General features: G+C 31.8%; 1 protein-coding gene across 5 annotated transcripts in view; it reads left to right on the top strand.

Moving 5' to 3' along the window:
• LOC106105193 (rap1 GTPase-activating protein 1) overlaps positions 1-13,912 on the top strand; it is a 197,409-nt gene that overhangs the window by 74,127 nt on the left and 109,370 nt on the right. For 3 of the 5 annotated variants that reach the window (XM_013285459.1, XM_013285461.1, XM_013285456.1), the window contains exon 1: positions 9,282-9,507. The exons of the other annotated variants lie outside the window; for them this stretch is intronic. In XM_013285459.1, coding sequence (XP_013140913.1) covers positions 9,419-9,507 — 89 coding nt within the window. In that variant the 5' untranslated portion in view covers positions 9,282-9,418. Of the gene's footprint in view, positions 1-9,281; positions 9,508-13,912 lie in introns of those variants that run through there. 5 annotated transcript variants of the gene reach the window in all.

Raw genomic sequence — 13,912 nt, 5'->3', positions numbered from 1 at the left:
GTTATGCCGTAACACACATAAAAAAAAAATAAAAAAAAAAAAACATACAGACGAATTGAGTACCTCCTTCTTTTGGGAAGTCGGTCAAAAAGTTAATTCAATGACCTAGAAATCGATTACTATAATACGGTTCATTTGCAAGCGTAATGTATTAACAATCTTGTTTTAAAAGGACAAAAATAAAGTCCTCAAATCCGATCGCAGATACTAAAATCAACGAGGGATAAAATGAGTTCCTTTACGTTATAGCCGAAAAAGAGCCTAACGATGAGGACAATGTCCATCCCGAGGGAGCCGACCTTCATTACCTGTTTTAAATGGTATTCTTTATAAGACGTTCTAAAACTCATAACTACATGGCCATATGGTCGAAATCGTACTTTGGTTTGTTCTCTATTATCTTATTTTGGTTTACATATACATTTTCCAGAAAAAAAAAGTATAAACGAAGTTTTTTTTATGATTTTAACACATTTATATTTGAACTAATTATGGCTCGCGACATCAGCCAAGTGAAATTTAAAAACATAGCCTATGTTACTCAGTGATAACATGACTTTTTAATGGAGATAGATTTTTTTAAACCGGCCCAATAGTTTTCGAGTTATTTCCATACATACAAATATACAAACCTTTTTCTTAATATTAGTATATAGATGAAAAATTAGTAATTAATTATTACGATTAATGAAAACCTAGCAAAACTAAGTAGAGAAAAAGGGCAACACTGTGAACTAACAATTATTTACACTCATACTTTATTACTCCATAAAACCGTCGCCCTCTTTCAATTTGGCCGCTGTTATTTTATTGGTTACAGTAATAATGTTATTTTTATAACCTCAACCGGCCCTGTTTGTTCATTACTTTATTGCTTGAACTTGCTATTAGGAATGGTTTTGTTATTGTTGATAGCTCTTCAAGCCTTTGTAATTAAGACTAGCTGTTCCCGTGCGATTTCATTCGCATGATATTATATAAACTTTATTTTATTGTTTACATTTGTCACATTCTCAATTGCATGTCATATTTACCGTTACCATAATAACCTTGCTTCCTTAATGTTGGCAGCAACTTATGGTCTCTTTCCCTCATTAGGGGTTTTATCCAAAATATTTACCCCCTAAGTTTAATGGCGTGAAAATATATAGCCTAAAGCGTGACGTAAGTGTAAGACTTTTTATTCAAAAAAAGAATTATTCAAAAATATGTTGTAATTGCTGACATTTTAGGCAACAAAGAAGTGTGTGTTTACGCTTTATTATAATAGTATAAATTAGTGTATGATTTAATTAATCTTACTAAGAATCTATCTTTTTCCTTTTTAAGATTAAATAACTATGTCTAATACAAAGAGAGTACAAAATTTCCGTCTTGAATTTGTAGGTATTTGCCAATTTTAAACAATAAAGCATTATACTAACAACAAAAGTACTTACCCATACGATGCGTTTTCGAGAAATATTTTCACCTTGTAGATAAGATCGCAATAATTCCATCGTCGATGCTTATTTATGAGGGTTGTGAGTTATATATTAATAAACGTCGGAAATAAATAAATGAAATGCTACCGGCATTTGCGCTGCGTCGTCACGTGAGAACGGGATTTAATTATTTTTTTTATGTTGGTCAAGGAGTCTTTAGTGTACCAACATTGAGAAATGAAAATCCACCAAGTAAAAAAATGATGGTGCAGAATTACTATGTTTTCAATCAGGTCGATGACCTATTGGATTAAAAATGACAGCTCGAAGTAATATTAGAACTTTATCTACTTGTATTTAGGGCCATTTTATTTGAAATGCAGTCCCTTATTCACACTAACCCTTGGTTATTGTAGATTACACGCGGTCCCCGTAAGCCCTTCACTGTTTTACGCTTTGTTGCTCCAATTATGATAATATACGTAAGAACACCTTAATTTAACAATTCGAACAAGGCTTGATTTAATTTAATTTGTGTAACAATTTGCTAAATTTGCATATCAACATTTGTAAATCTACAATTAAAAGTACCTAATAGTTACTAATGATAGCTGTTATTATGTTTAGTTAGATCATTTGTATTTCCTGACTTATTAATAAAAAATATAACTAAATGTTGTTGCCGGTTTTTTTTTTCGTAGAATATATTAAATAACAATTTAATTTATTAAACATAAAATTATACCAAATACTTTTTATTTTACTAAAACAAAACAGAATATATTTCGAGTATATTAATGTAGTCTATTATTCGATTACAAAATAAAATCTAATCTATCAAATTCATTTTCTATAAAAAAAACGTAACGTTTTTTATTCTATATCCCGGCTTTGGCGCCAAAAGCCCTTCTAATACAGATACAAAATTCTTTGTGACAGAATACAAAGGAATGCATAACTAACAAAAGGGACAACCCTTATTCTAATTCAAATCTCAAAAATTCATTGCAGGACCCTCAAAATTTCTGAGTCGCGGTGGTCAGAGTAATTTAATACTCGACTTTTGAGGGGAACACCAAACTTTAGGGATTTCACAAACGCCGTTACAAATTATATTTTTAACACAACGCTTACGAGATTAAGGTCATTTGAGCAATAGGTGTGATAATTTTTAAGGAAATCAAAACATTTTGATACCAATATTCAAATAACTATAAGCAAATTAAAAAAATTACGTAACTGTATTTTCCATTGTGTTATCTAATTTTAAGGACATTACTGTAAAATTGGGGTAGAGCATATAATAGATAGAAATTTTAAACTTAATTTTATAGACAATTTTAACACCTCTAAAAATTCATCCTCGGCTATGTAACACTTAACACTTTCCAGATGCAACCCGGTATTTAGTTGATATCTTGACCTACATAGTAATGTTCGAAGTTAGTTCCCGTGAGAGAAGACGGGTATCGGAATTCTATCAGATTAAGTGCCAGGTCAAAGCTCAGCTACTTAGAGCATCGTATCATCTAATAAATGGATGTCGTTTCATCGCCAAGGTAAGGTGCGGACGTTGAGTTTTCATGCGCATTTTGCAGAAATATGAAACATTTTAAATTGAATATGTTGCAGTACTCGTTGAATTTTTAAACAGAAAGAAAGATACGACAAGAATAATATCGTGTCTTAGTACAATATGAGACAATAATATTAATATTATTCTTTTTATTTATGTACCAATGTTAAAGAGAGGATTTTTTTTGTGGAATGAAATAACTCAAAAATCACTGGACCGATTTAAAAAAATTCTTTAACCATTAGAAACCTAAGTTATCAATAAGCAATATAAACTATATTTATAGTCGCGAGCAACAGCTAGTTTCTTTAATATAAAGAATGAAGTCAAAAGTGCAATTATTTTTTATGTCTAGGCACATTTTATCGAGCGGTATTCTCAATTGACAAGTAATATTATGTCTAAAATGTATTGCTTGCTTTTGCTAATAATGATATTTCTCCATTAAGTGAGATCTTATGTTCTGCCACTGGAAAGTCGTGAGTTCAATTCTCTTTCACCCACGCAGTATTACAAGAAACATTAATTACTCAACGCTACTCTTCACTTAATTTACACGTCTCTCCGTCTTGAATTTTATCCAAGGAAGTTAGATTATAAATGAAAATATTAAAAGGAAACAACATGTTTCTGCAAAATTAATAAATGATATGTTCTCCGTAGACTTTAACAACATAGGAGTTGGCATTTTTTGCAAACTTGTGGCATTATATAATGAATATATTCTGACAATATTAGTATAGCTTTATGAATAATTTCAATTCATAAAAGTGGTATTACACAGTAAAAGAGGTCAGTGATCTTAGAGTATTTTAAAGAAGGGTCGGTTTGAACACTGTTGTTTGATTTTTTTGTTCCCATTGTAAGCATTCTTACACACTTGTCCCTTTCTTTACTTAATTCATTGCATATGTAATGTTTCGAATTCCGTACAATATTTGTAACATTCTTAAGTGTTTTAAGTGTTTACAATATTGATTAGGGCGTCAGTAATTACATTTATAATTATTTTATATTGGTCCGTAAAAGCAGTTTTTAATTACCGAGATATAGCTATTTAATAATCCAAAAGCTAAACTATGTAAATACAGTAATAGGTTAGAGCTGCCGCACGTCCTTGACTTAACTATCGCATAACAGTTGTCCGAACCGTCTGAAAAAAAATCGAGTAGTGTGCGCATCTCCATATAAGCTTATAGGAATCAAAGCGAGATTAAACAATTGTGTCAAAGTCAAAGGAGTGTGCGCGCTCTTAAGAGGCATCCGTTTTCAAAAAGCTAAGGAAGAAGAATATCTTTCCAATGCTAGAAAAAAAATTAACTAAAAAATAGTAAATCGAAATATATCATGGCTAAAGTTGACGGAACCCAAAATAAGTAATCTTACAACCTGTAAGCATGCGTTTGTTAATTTGAAATTTTTTACAATGAAGAGTTAACTGTGTGAATAACAGCATCCTTTTATGCTCTATTGTAGTTTTGTGGGAACACTTCTATGCGTATCAGTGGCAATGGGTCACGGGATAAATACCATTGTGTTAATTCACTGTCCAAGAGATAACGAGCAACCCCTGTTTGAAGTCCGTCTTAGAATTTGGTAATGCTCCATAAAAATAACAAGTTCGTGACTACGACTCCTTTATATCTCGCTACGATTTCACCTTTGCGCTAAAGTATTCGAAGATAAATTTATACGGTGTTATAGTAACAAAACTAACAAGCTTTAATTCATTTTTATTCACATAATCAATGGATATTTAAACAATTTAAATTGTTATATTATCTATGAACTATCTAAATATATTAAATTTGTAGTGTCCATACGATGATGGTAGAACTTCCTAGGAACGTTTTCATTTGGTAACTTTAGATTATTACTAGCCGTCGCTCGCGATGTAGTCTGTGTGAAATTAAAAAAAAAAAAACAATGTATTGCCGTATACTCAGTGATAGCTTTTTAACGGTGAAAGATTTTTTGTATTCGGACCAGTAGTTTTTAAGTTATTACAAAACATAAAAAATAAACAAATCTTTCCTTCTTATAATATTAGTATAGATTAAGAAATTGCTAGAAATCATTATAGATATCTAAGTTTAATTAATACGTTTAAAATAAAGTCGGTCAGTTCCAACTTGTAGATGTTCTCATCGGAATCTCTGTGAAATGAAACAAGATTTAAAACTAGTTGCAAATGTAACAATTGAACATCAGGTGCGTGGTTCGCCGCATCTGCGAAAACCGGATTCGCGGACATCTAATATAAAATATCTATATACATCTGAACTAGATTTATGCATCACTGATGAACGTGTGAACAATTTACATTATTTTTCAATTGATGAATCACAGATTAAAGTCGAGTTAAACCAATGTTTATTTGCAATTTTGTAGTTAGGAGCACTCTATCATTATTAGTATTACTATATTTAGGGCAAGTTTGTTGATGTTCTTTCTTTTAACGCTCCTATTCAACTTTGCCCGTTTTCGTCAAAATTTTTCATTAAATGGACGGTTGATGTAGCCAAATAGGGTTGGCGACAAGCAGTAATTATTTTGTCCTAACAAAAATTTATTTATCTCATACTATTAACGTCTGTCAAATGCCGTGCGAAACTTAACTACATGTTTCAGTAAAACATTCAATTTTTTAACTAAATTTCTTTTTCTTTCCAGGTATGTCTCATCACATGAAAAACTCGTGAGTTATAACGAACATCGAAAGTGTCAAGATTATCATCCTCTAATTCGAATTAAGAATGAGATTCTTGCACGCATAGTATCAAAACGTAAATCGTTATTATAAAGTAGTATATTAAAAAAGAATCTAGAGTCGGAAAAATGTGTATTAACACGCAATGTGAAAATGTCCAACGGAGTGTGGTTTTTTATTAATGTGATCACATATTTTTCCTTTTAATTGAAATTTTTTTGGTAGCGAGTTTTTTTTTAAACCATTTATTATTATTTTAGTTAAAAGAACAAAGTTAACCTAGCCTTACATTTTTTTTGTTTATAAGACCACATATGTACTCAAGAAAAGTTAATAAAGTATTAAACCTAACATTTCTTTCTGTATATTTCACTACGCATCACAAAAAGGTTGTTAACACAACAAATAAACCCAATAAATACAAGCAAAGATCCCGAAAGTTCAGCAACGAATAAGGCAAACAACGATTCCTGTATACTAACCCAACCTAAAACCCATATTGACATAATTATACCTCAAATCGGATCTACATTGAGGTTAACAAATTAACAAGCTTTGAAGGATAAATGACAATATATATTTTTTTTAAGTTTTTTAAGCTAGCGCTTGACCACGATTAAAATTATTGAGGACGTGTTCAGTTTATATTATAACCTATTATTATCTACTCATAAAACCTAAGTACAAATTAATCATGTCATCGAACAAACAAAAGAAACATTGCGACTCTATAGACCTTTTAAGACAGTCTTTTGTTAAGACCTTAACTACATCGATGAGTTATTAAAGTAATTTGGGAAGGTCATTCACCTTTTGATCTTCAAGAATAACGGTTCAAATGGATTATTGCAGTCCTTAGGAGATGAAAGAATGTTTAAGAGTATCATAACAATCTGCTTCCACAGATAAAAAATCACACTAATTTTTATTAAAAGAATCTTATTGTTTTATTTACATTTATTAAAATTATTGTAACTATAGAGGAAAACAAAATTTTGTATTGACCGTGGTCGGAAACATTCCGGCGGAGTACTTCGCGCTCGTTAAAAACAATTTCCAATATCCAATTATTTCCACAGCAAGCCTCCGACGTCGGAAAATTATAGAGGAAGCGCTTTGCTGAAGACTCCTTCATTTTGAAGTAATTTACTCCCAGTTTTATACAATCAAGGCAAGCGCTTTACATTATTGGTACGTTTTGTATTTACCAACGAGGGTTACGGTAACCGTATAATTTGTAATACTAAGCAACTACAATATTTTTTAACAATTATTCGTTTTGATAGAGATATAACATTTGAGATTTCGAAATATCGAGAACGAAGTCATAGTACGTATTTTTTTTTGTTTTTTTTTTTTATCCGCATTCTCATGAGTTAAATATGTATACGAAATTCAGTTGTACAAACTTCAAGAGACATTGATAACTGATTTAATATTAAAGTCATCGAATCCAACAGTCACTATACAATGGTCGTAACTCCTAACTCCAAATTATAATTGTAATGGCAACCCTATTAAAATTTGGTGCAATTACCATTTTGGGAAGAACAGTGTTTGTTGTTTTATCAGTTCTTGTACAGGTGGTCGCATACTAGTACGATGACCTCGATTTGCTCGCCGCGGGGCGCCACAACCCTCCCCAATTGTCAACAATCAAACTGGGTTGCTAAATTGGGAGATTGTAAGATCTCGATAAAAGCTCTCCTAGGGGTGCACCTCAACGGATTAATGTGGTGGTGTCGATTTGATTGTATGGTTAGCATAAATGAACGGAATTTAGCGGTGACATTTTTATTTGTTCTAAATTGTTCCTTAACATAAATCACTCAAAGGCTACTTATTTGGTTTTTGAAAGCACATCCCTAATTGGATCTAGAAAATGTTTTTGATATATTGTCTTGTTTCGCTAACAAAGGTAAAAATACTGGGTCTGGTTTTGAATCTGTAAATTCAATTACGATTCTTAACTCTTTATTTTATTATCGTTTTGATAAATGAAATAGATTCAATTGATTATTGTTTCATTTGATAAATGTTGTTACTTATTTCTATTTAGGGCTGCTAAAGACATTCGGATTTCGAAAAATATTTAATATAATTCACAATGATATTGTACTTTTGCATTGAATAGTTATAGTTTACACTCAGACGTTTGTTCATCGGTGGCTAGAAACATCAAAATATTACGTAATTTATATATTTGAACAATCCTATGACTCACTTATTGAATTCGATAAAAATCATTCCAGAATTTAAAGCATTAAAATCAAATCTGTGCAAATCTATACAACGGTACATACACTTGTCACATGATGCTCGTAATTTAAGCTGCTACTGTTTTATTACCATTGCTTTGTTCTTTGTACAGTCAGCTGCAAAAATTATGTTTATGCCTTCGGTCTCAAAAAATTAAAATCCCATAATATTCATTCGTATGCTTCCAACCACTTATTAAATACACATTATTAAAGAATACTTAGTTACAAACACATTTGAAACTGAAGTTCTAAACAATTTTCTAAAGTGTTAAAAATGTAGACATATTTATAAAACTGACTGTACTAACATAGTCAAACTAATATAGTGAACTACATAAATTCCATATAACTGTAAGGTTTGGCTGTCTTGACCTTTGTCTTAATACTTTTTTTGTCTCTATTTTGTAAAACAGAAAAAAATAAGCTGGCACTAATTTTCAATATGACCACATCAGTAGAGATAAATGTTACAAGCAAGCGCTTTTAAGGACTATGGTGCTTTTACAAGCGCATTTCTCTAAATGGTGCAGTATTTATTGCAGGCCGTTTGTATATCACTACAGTTCTTATGCAGAATGTTGGAGCAGGTCTAAAGATGACGAACATGAGCATTTGTATGCGTCGCGAAGTAGCGGAGTCGAGTCGCATCAATATGACTGACAGGCGGACGGTAACCAAATCCTGTTTATATCTAGGAATAGTCCTGTTGATTCAGAATAGATTCAGAATATGAAAAAATATCGTTACGGCTACAAAAAAAAACAAATATGCAGATGTATCTCGCCTTGACTTTGTAATGCCAACGACCAATCGTGACCTTTATCAGTTATTTTGTAACTTGCATTTACATATTAGATTAGAACCAATAAATCGAATGGAATGAGAAAAATAATTATGTTATATTTCCAGAAACATAAAAATCATTGTCATTGCTTTTTAAAATGAACTTTGTTAACATGGTAACCCTAGAGATGGCTAATGTATGACAAACAATGTTCAGATTCAGAACAGTAGGAATACTTACCGTAAAGGGATAGTTAGTAATGTTATCAAGACGATAGTACTTTCGTGTATTTTGACATCATAATTTAACGTAACTAACCTTACTTAACAAAGAATCTGTGCACATATTTATAAAACGCCTGCCTTATATTACAACTCCAAATGTACTATGTTTTGTGGGTTATTTTTAATTTTATTTGTTTTTTAAAATGATACAATACTGGTAAGCCACGCGCGTATGCGCAAACGCATTGCGTCTCGCGGCGGGGAATAGTTCGAGCGCCAATCACAGAAAACCTTTAGTTGAATTTTAGCCGCCGTTCGTAGTGCACGCGTCAGTTGTCGTAATGTAACGTATCGTGCGCGGATAAACTAAAAAAAATTGTTGACGTTTTTAATTTAATGTGATAATGTGGCTGTTGTTTCGTAAGACAATTATAATTTAATGGATTATTATACGATAGAAACTTTTATTTATATATTTGTGTGTATTGCTGGATTGTTTACTATGGTCATCGTAAGCGTGTTTAACAGGTCAGTTGTGCTACCGTCCTTTTATCATTTTTTTCGTTGCATGTGTGAATGTTTTACTAAACTAGTGCAGTGATTGTTTTGTGTTCGAGAATGGAATAATTAAATAATGCATCGATAATTTTAGTTTCCTACAATAACACGGATGTTACATTTTGCGTTACGTTTCATTAGTTACAGGCAAACTACACTTTACTTATGTATTATGTATAATGCACATAAGGCTACATAATGTGAGATGAGGTATCGAGCTTCCTTTCTTACATTGGTTATAGAATGACAGGTAAAATGATGGTAGGGAGTGCGGTACTTGCATCTGTATGGCGAGATATTTTATTATATTTGATTTAGTTATCGAACACAGGCCGGGCTGCATTCGTATGCTAGATATATATGTTATACTTATAGGTTAACGGGAACTTGTTACTAACGATGATTTGTTATCGCCATTTCTAGTTCTTGGAATGTAATTATTATTGTTTAATTATAGTTTCATTGTGATCACTTGATATTCTATATTGCTCTTGTATTAGAACTATCATAAGAATATTATTAGGTTTTGTATGAAGATTTCTAATATAGACAAAATAACTAGTTACGTTTTTATCTTTTTTTTTACGTATCTGGCTAAATTATGTAAATTATAGATAAGATATGAACATGAGTTTAAAAGCTATCATTATCTTTGAATTGATCGTCTATTAACAGGTGCGATTACCTGCCTGTCGTTTTTATTGAGTACTAGTCGTTGCTCGAGACTTCGCCCTCGTGAAATGAAGAAAATAATAAAAAAATATAGCTTATGTCACTCAGAGATAAATTACCTTTCTAATGGTGAAAGAGTTTTTGAAATCGACCAAGTACTTTTTACGTGAATCGAATACATACAACAATAAAAAATACAAATTTTTCCTCTTTATTTTAGTATAGATGTCAAACACAATTCATACACATACTTCTTATAACTCTCTTTAGTCAAAATTAAAATTATTTAGAAAAATGAAAGATCCTCACAAAATTTAAATCTAAATAATTAACATCACAACATAATTAATACAATATGTCTTAAATATTGTTTGATTAATGACAGCCCTATCATAACGAGGGCTGCGCGTTCACAGTAAACCACATCTTAATGCTCAGTAACATCTGTCATCTAGAGCACCCCACACGGTCTCCTCTCATCGGCAGATGTCATTAACGTGTCAATTTAGAGATGAAAATAAAAGTTTAAGTTTATAAAAAGTGTTCACTACACCTACGAAGTTTTACAGTTAAATAATCAATATTATCTAAGCTCCTAGACAGAGCTACCATTAAAATGGTCTTATTTGAAGTAATTTTTACGTCTATTTAACATGTTTCGATTCTCTGGGGCCTATCCACTGTTTCCTCTCTTCGGAGACGTCAAACAATCAATGTAAACAATTAATCTTTTTTAATTTAATTTGAGAAAATAGGAAAACAGAGGGTTAATTAAAACTTCATGAAATAGCGTGAATAATTATTTGTTAATTTTGATTATTCCAAGTTATGATTTTTACAGTAAGTGTAACGTTATATGAAAATCGTGTAAAAATTCTTTGTCCTAACGTTTGTGGTATGTTGCGATATGAATGCGTAAGAGTAACTTAATGCGGTTAGCCTTTATATCTCCTAAACGGTTTTCCATTGTCCAGGTAATGTAACTTTCCAACATATATTATGTCATTACATAATTTAACGTAATATCGTAATTCTTTGTTACTAAAACATAACCTCAAAAATGTATTTTTGATGGTGATTTGTTAGTCTAGAATGTTCCTAATAATTATAGGAACTCCATGAGATCATCAGTGCAATGACCAATGACCGCAATAGCAACGATGTTATTATTATGATGCGTATCCATCGCTTACTTCCGTACATGTCGTCGCAACGCCGAAACACTTTAACGCGCATTGCACTGTTCATTTACTCAGCGTATTGCCTTTTTATTCCCTTTTTTGCTCGTTTCGCCTTCCTCGTTGGGGGTAATTCGAAAACGAATAAACCTCAAACATACATGTTAAATTAATTTGAGACTTAATACTCGGCTATACAGTTGAAAATCGATTGTTGAAGTTTGTGGATATTTTGATGCGTTTCCGATTACGCACACGAAATGGAAACTGACTGATCTTTGAATATGTATGTGCATGCATAACGACGTCCGACTGCATACGTCAATAAAGGTTCGTTCACACTGGTAAATGGTGAGGGCATATATTCGCTAACTTGTTTTACATATCGTATAGGCACTATTACTGCACTTATCTTACTTTAATTAAAGAAGTTTGGTAATCAGCGTCCTTAAATCTTGTTTTGGGAACAAGTTCTTGTTTACGAACGACAACAAAAATATTTGGGTCTTAATTTATCCAAAACATCGCGAATTTCGTGTCACCACTTTTACAGTTTATTATTGGTTGCTTTTACAATACAGACGGAATAAATACTGTGTTATTGAAGAACTTGTGGCTTAGTGGTTAGATGATGCGATCTCCGTGCATGTCATGGGTACGAATCCCACAAATAGATTATGTTTTAGATTAAAATAGTAATATTAAAAATGAAGATTTTTATAACAAATTCAAACCAAAGTCATATTTATTCGAGAATGAAATTAAAACCTCAATGAATTTAAAAATTGTAACTAAAAGACGCAAACTTTGCTCTCTCAGCATACAGTCATAAAACCGCAATAAGGTCGTCAATCCTAATAAAGTTCTAAGAAATATCTCGAGTAAAGTTTGGTTAAAGTCATGCGTGTCATTGATTTCACGCTAAAACTAAGTGTAAACATTCCGTACAAGCTGCCGATTGATTACCAAGCTCTAATAAACTCATTGGTTTCACGATTGAATTCACCACACAAACTTATACAGGACATGAATGTAATATTGATTTATAATTGTCGCAAAAAAACAAGCAACGTTTTTTACAAACATGCTCAAAAACTATACGAATTTAAAAGCTCTAATAACAAGCCAAAAGCTCTTCTTATATCCATTAGTCTTTGTTGAATATTTTTGTTATTATTATGTTTTACTTATTTTCAAGAAAGAATACAACGCTAATTTATGCTGTTAAACTATTGAAAATGCTTCAAACATTTGCATACGTTTTGCTCTACTCTCTCAGCTCAAATCTAGGTGATCATAGCTATTTAGAACTTAAGAAATAGAAACTCATTGGTTGACCACAAATCCCTGTATGTCGGACGTCTAGCCACAAGTTGGTATTGCATAAGTGTTGTATCAAACTCATGTAACCTTATAACACTTTGATGATCATCAAACTGCATATTCCACATAATTCAAGCAGAAAAACCCACACGGACAGAATTAATCCTCATTCGTGCGTACCGAGTTAAAGTAATAAGCAACAGTTCATTTAAGAACGTCTCACAACACTAACCTCAATAAACTAACCTCAAATATGCCAGTCGCAGTATGAAACATTAACCTTTAAAACTGAATGTACAAAGTTCTCATGAAGTCTCACTTTTAATTATCATCTGTGTGTTATGGTGCCGCCATATTATAATTTGTACAAATTAAAAATGAAATTTCTTTCCCGCCAATTATAATTTGTTTTAGAATTGAAAAAAGTCAGATTAATGACTCAATTGTTTTTAACTCGTTAAGATTGAGTGAAGATTTTCTAAAAGAGAGCGTCGTAAGATGTGTATATTTATTTTTTGCATTCAATCATTCAAAATATTAAGAAGCTATTCATCATCATCATCATCAACTTGCCCTTATCCCTTACGGAGGGTCGGCACAATATGTGTTGCTCTTCCATACAGCTCTATCAGCCGTCATATCTGAATCCACACCTTTCTTAAGCATATCCTTTTTCACACAATCCATCCATACTTTCTTCGGTCTTCCTCTTCCTTTGTAGCCATCCACATTCATTCTTAACACTTTCAGGTTTATGTCCCCATCGTCTCGTCGCATAACATGTCCATACCACGCTAACCTTTTACTTCTCAATTTCTCCACCACTGGCGCTACTTTCAAACTTCCTCTAATATACACATTCTTAACTTTTATGCTACTAATTCACCATTTATACATACAAATGTTATTAAAAACTATTCTTATAGTTCAGTTCGTCGTAAATTTGCTTCTATACTGAAACAACTCAAACAATTACTCCAATTCAGCATATGCGTTATTTTCGTAATCATGCCGAACGGGTAAAGACCACACCTTTGAAGGTAACAACGGAGCAAATAACTGTTACCGTAACTTAATTACTAAGGACTAAACATTCCGTATTCATTATTAAATACAACTGCATTTGCGATTTGAATTTATTATTTTATGAATGTTAACAATGAACCATATTAAAATACATTATCAGAAATGGTAGAGTTTTT

This window comes from Papilio polytes, unplaced genomic scaffold, assembly GCF_000836215.1.
Source record: "Papilio polytes unplaced genomic scaffold, Ppol_1.0 DF823177.1, whole genome shotgun sequence".
Classification (NCBI taxonomy): Eukaryota; Metazoa; Arthropoda; class Insecta; order Lepidoptera; family Papilionidae; genus Papilio; species Papilio polytes.
This window is presented reverse-complemented; position numbering and strand designations above follow the sequence as displayed.